This window comes from Amaranthus tricolor, chromosome 1 (genome assembly GCF_026212465.1).
Source record: "Amaranthus tricolor cultivar Red isolate AtriRed21 chromosome 1, ASM2621246v1, whole genome shotgun sequence".
NCBI classification, from domain to species: Eukaryota; Viridiplantae; Streptophyta; class Magnoliopsida; order Caryophyllales; family Amaranthaceae; genus Amaranthus; species Amaranthus tricolor.
This window is the reverse complement of record NC_080047.1, coordinates 12496086-12501041: the sequence shown is the minus strand read 5'-3', so window position 1 is coordinate 12501041 and position 4956 is coordinate 12496086. Positions and strand designations below refer to the sequence as shown.

The following is a 4956-nucleotide window of genomic DNA, read 5'->3' as shown; positions in this document are numbered from 1 at the left end:
TAAACAATGACTTTTGGGTTTGTGTTGATTTTTTTTTATTTTATTTTTTTGTTTTATCGGTCAAAAATTGAAAAATGTGTTTAGTAAATTATTTTTTCAATCAGTTGAAAATGCGGATTTTAAAGCTAAATGAAAAGGTAGCTCTGATGGTTTTTTCATAGACTTGTGGCGAGAGAAAGAGTTTTTTTGAGAGACACTTCTCAAAAAATTTAGTCTATTTTCTATTTTTAAAAATAAAAAGAAAAATTATTACTGTTTAAAAAAAAGAAAAATTTGTTATAAACAAACTATTTTAGATTTCAAAATAATTTTTTTTTTCTTACGCAAAACTACTTTTTAAAACGGCTCTAAACCGCTTTTATATTTATATCTAAAATTTGCACGAATTTGATATTATTTTACATCTCAAAATTACATCCAAAAACAATTGAAATGCAATCGCACGTATAATTTTATGTAATTTCTCATAATTGTTATGATATGTAAAGTAGATTTTATGGCATGTTAAATACTAGTAATACTGTGTAGTTAGGATATGTCAAGTAGGTATTCAAGGTGTGTTAAGTAGGAGCTTAGGGTGTGTTAATTAGGAGTTTATGGTATGCTAAGTAGGTAATTAGAGTATATCAAATAGGTGTTTAGGGTATGTTAAGTCAGAGATAGGGTATGTCAAGTAGGAGTATATACCTTTAGTGTATGTCAAAATTTGAAAGTGTTATTAAATGGTAACGGAAAATTGTAAAAAAAAGTATATTTGAAAAAGAAATTCATGATCATAAAAATAACAAATTATATTCATAAAATTAATATTAAAACTCATTTCTATTACCATGATTTCAGAGTAATAACCAAATGTGGCATAAATAATATTAGAATACAATATAGTTGCACCATAAATTGGTGCAAGCCTCTCCCAACAAATAATCAAATACATCAATGTTACACTTGTGCAAGCAGCATAATGAAATACAAGATACTTAATTATCTACAATTAATATTAAATGGAAAAATAAATTTCAGGCAAATATGAAATAGTAATATAGTAGAAGTATGTAGCAATCTAAGAGATGAGGGAAATAGCAGCTGCAGTGAGATCATCAGACAAAATTCTGTTGGTGGCTTCAGATGGGTGAAAACCATCCCAAAATACATACTCAGATGCATTATTGCATGTTCCTGGTGACTTTGAATTGCACAAGTATGATGTCTCTACCAATCCTGTTCCACAACATGCCTTCCTTGCCTCTACAAACCCTGTTTTATAAATAAATCATCAAACCAAACCCAATATTACAAAATCTTTTCAAAGCAAACTTGTGTCTCATATTATGCCGTGATAATTCGTTATATAATTACTCTGTAACCCACTCGTGTAGAGACACTTAAGGGAACTCATGGGCTCGGGCCTACAAGCTCACGGGTAATCACTTCAATGTTATCTTAAGAACACATATGGTGTTCAAAGGATTACGCAATTGATGAGGTTCACTCTTTTCCAAAACCATATGGTGTTAGGAGGATTATTTACCAAATATTATATGCAAGTCTAAAACTCACTATTTTAGTACTGTAGTATCTTTCACATGTGAAGTATTTTCAACATAAAGGAAGTCAGGTAGCTGATCTTATATTGTTTGATTAAGGCTTTTATTATTTTGTATGGACAATTTGAACTAACTTGCCACTTATGAGGGCAAAAGGGTGTGATATAAACAATCTTATCTTTGATAATAATAACAAAACAATTGTTTTCGATTGATTACTGTAGCAAATATCAAGTGCAGCTTTACATAAATAAAATGTCTACATGATTTAATAAGTGACTTTAATATGATATATCATCATTAGAAACATAAGAACTATGAATCTTTAGCCTCTTCATCAAACATGTCTTTTTGTTGTTGAATTAGTATATTATTATTGAGTATAAGAGAGTTAGGCATTGCATACCATTATCTTGAGGCTTAGTGACTATATCATATAGTGGTTGGTAGATGTCAAAGACCACAAGAGTAAGATTAGAAAGTTGAGTCTGCAGCTCATTTGCAGTATAATTAAGCATATTATTGAACGTAATTGCATCTTTGTTTATGTGTTCTACACACTCATTGCTGTCTTCTCCAAATATAGTGATTGCAGCCGGTAAGCAACCCAATGGTGGTAGAGATGTCACTCCTACTTTTCTTGCACCAAGCCAATATAATTTCTACACCCAAAAACAAAAAAATCTCATTATTCATCCCCTCCCACAGGAAATTTTTAGGCATGCAGCACAAACCCTTCTCATATATATTTGGCACTGAATATTACACTTTAAATGAGAGACAATTGAGATTCAAACCCGTGACCTCTTATCACGTTGGCTCTGATACCATATCAAATAACTAATTCACTCAAAAACTTAAGTTAATGGTTGAGGCCCCCAGAATAAATTATATATTCTAACAATGTCAACTGATATCGTTAGGAGAGAATTTACAATATTAATATATAATAGGCTGAATACTTATCACTTTATGCATTTGAAAACCAATTTGACTATTATTTTCTATATTATATTTTATACGATTCGATAATTATAAGATTTTCAGTTTAACACAAGCCACAACCGAGGAAAACTCAAGCCTAAATTCCCTATTTATATCGTCAATACATAAGCTCGTTATTAACCAAAAGCTTAAACTGATGATTGAGGCCTCAAAATATATTATATACTTTAATATCTTGACCAAAAAACTCTGGTTAAAGTATAACAAATAAATTGAAATGGAGGAAATAGATTATTAGAGATATTGATGTTTAGAGTGGCGTAAATACTAAGTTAAAAAACAAAAAGAAAAAAACAAAGTGAAGACTAAAGTAGTAACGTACACGAACGAATTCAGCAAATTGTTGGACAAGAACATTAGAGAATTCTTCAAGAGAGTAAAGTTTGTAAAGAAGAGGATTGATGTAATAATTTTGGAGGAAATCACTGCTTCCAGCGCTAATCAGATAAACTGCCTCTGTAATTATTGATGTTGCATTGGTTTTTCCTGCAATTAACTCTAATTTTTTTTGGTATTCCATGTAGAACTCCAGCTGCTTACTTAATGAAAGTGTGTTCTTCAAACAACAATCAACAAACATAAGTATTGAGTACAAAATTACATTTTGTATTTTTATTTTGAATAAAAAGTTTACACTTTTTTGTCAATTATAACATTTTTTTTAAAATTACGATCATTGAAGAATCAATATTTAACAAAAATGGTCGGAATCCCGTGATTTGTCCTGAACGTCATAGGCATTATACTTTGGTGTTAATGCTGTAATTTGCAAAACACCTAAACTTTAAGGTTATAACTCGCTTTTATTTTATATAAATTATGATGAAAATTTTTATTTTATTTTAAATAATTATATATGAATTATAAACTTAAAGTTTAGGCATTTTGGAATTACATTGTTCAAGTTCTGTTTTTGCGATTACAGCTACTAAAGTATCAACGTGTACAACATTCAGACTAAATCACAGAATTTCGACCATTTAAGTGGTCGAAATTTGGATTAAGTGGTTGGAATTTTATAATTTGGCATAAATATTATAGACATTATTATTTTAGTGGCTGTAGTTTACGTAAAAATATTAAAACTATAATTCACAAAAATTTTAAATTTTAAAATCGCAATTATTCTATTTTAAAAGAATGCACACACTTACATATATCTTAGGAGTACTATCATGATAGCCTGAAGAAGCAGAGGCAAAATTGGCTCCAATTAATAGGTTTTTCCCTGTGGCTTCCTTGTTGAGATATGCTGGTTGATATGAAGTGAATCCTATTGTCTCAGCTGTTTTTTCATTGGCCCACCAACAATATTAAAATTAATTTGAAAGAATAAATGTGCATCATGTATTGAATATGTATAGATCTATATAAAATTACTTTTAATATTGTGATTTATGAAAATTAAGTCGATTAGAAAACAAAAGTTTTAGTTTATAGTTGTAGTCTTAACTTTTAAGATATGTATGTATTTATTTAGAAAATAAAAGTTTATTTCGTTAAAATTTTCATTTCAACCATAAATTTTTAGTCTCAGTAGCTAGCATGAATAAATGTTTATGAGTTGAAACTTCATTGGACATTCATTTCAAATGAAATATCTAACACCGGGTACGAGAAGAGCTGCCCAAAGCCCAAAGGGCTCTCGTGCTCGAGGGGTGTTAGAATATATCATCATCACATACCCAGTGTATTCCGCTCATAAAAATTATACTCAGGCTCTAGGAAGGAATGAAAGACGACAACTCATATTCATAATGGAGAAATAATATAAAAATAATATAAGAGGGAGAAATAAAGAAAAACGGATACCAGTGAAGTCAGTAGCAAGTTTGCCATTACAAAATCTTCCAGTAGGCTGATGATATAAAAAATCTCTACCATAAGGATTGAAATTGGACTTGACAATTGTATGAAGATTATTGTTATTACCCACATCAACTATTGAATCTCCAAATATAAACAATGCTGGTACAACTGGTTGTCCATTTACTGATTTACTAATAACTAAAATTATTACAAGGAAATAATAATAATAATATGCAACAGAACAATTCATTTTCTCCGTTTTTACCTGATTTATTTCTAATTTTTTGGTATTTTTGGGAAAATGTAGACACTTAAATAGTATTTGGAATGGTATTATAATTAATTTAGTTGGTAAATTAAGAAATTATACTATAATGTTTAAGAAATCTACACATTTCCAGCTTTTAATAGTATTGAAGATCAAGCTACCTGATGTTTTAACTTACGTGAATAAATTAAGTTTGGTTATTTCTTTGTGTTCATTCAGGTCATAAAGTCGATTTTCAGTCATTTTAATGGGTGATTTTGTATTCATGTTGATTTTTACATAATTGTTAATTTATTTTTTATGTCGGGTCAAATCGAATTTGGTTACTAC

General features: G+C 29.3%; 1 protein-coding gene across 1 annotated transcript; it reads right to left on the bottom strand.

Moving 5' to 3' along the window:
- Positions 1-834: 834 nt before the first annotated feature.
- Positions 835-4630, bottom strand: LOC130822548 (GDSL esterase/lipase At5g22810). The gene is made up of 5 exons (XM_057687668.1): positions 4362-4630; positions 3704-3834; positions 2872-3105; positions 1951-2206; positions 835-1254 (listed from the first exon to the last, which is right to left on the bottom strand). The coding sequence occupies exons 1-5, from the start codon at positions 4606-4608 to the stop codon at positions 1061-1063; spliced, it is 1062 nt and encodes a 353-aa protein (XP_057543651.1). The 5' UTR covers positions 4609-4630; the 3' UTR covers positions 835-1060.
- Positions 4631-4956: the final 326 nt, after the last annotated feature.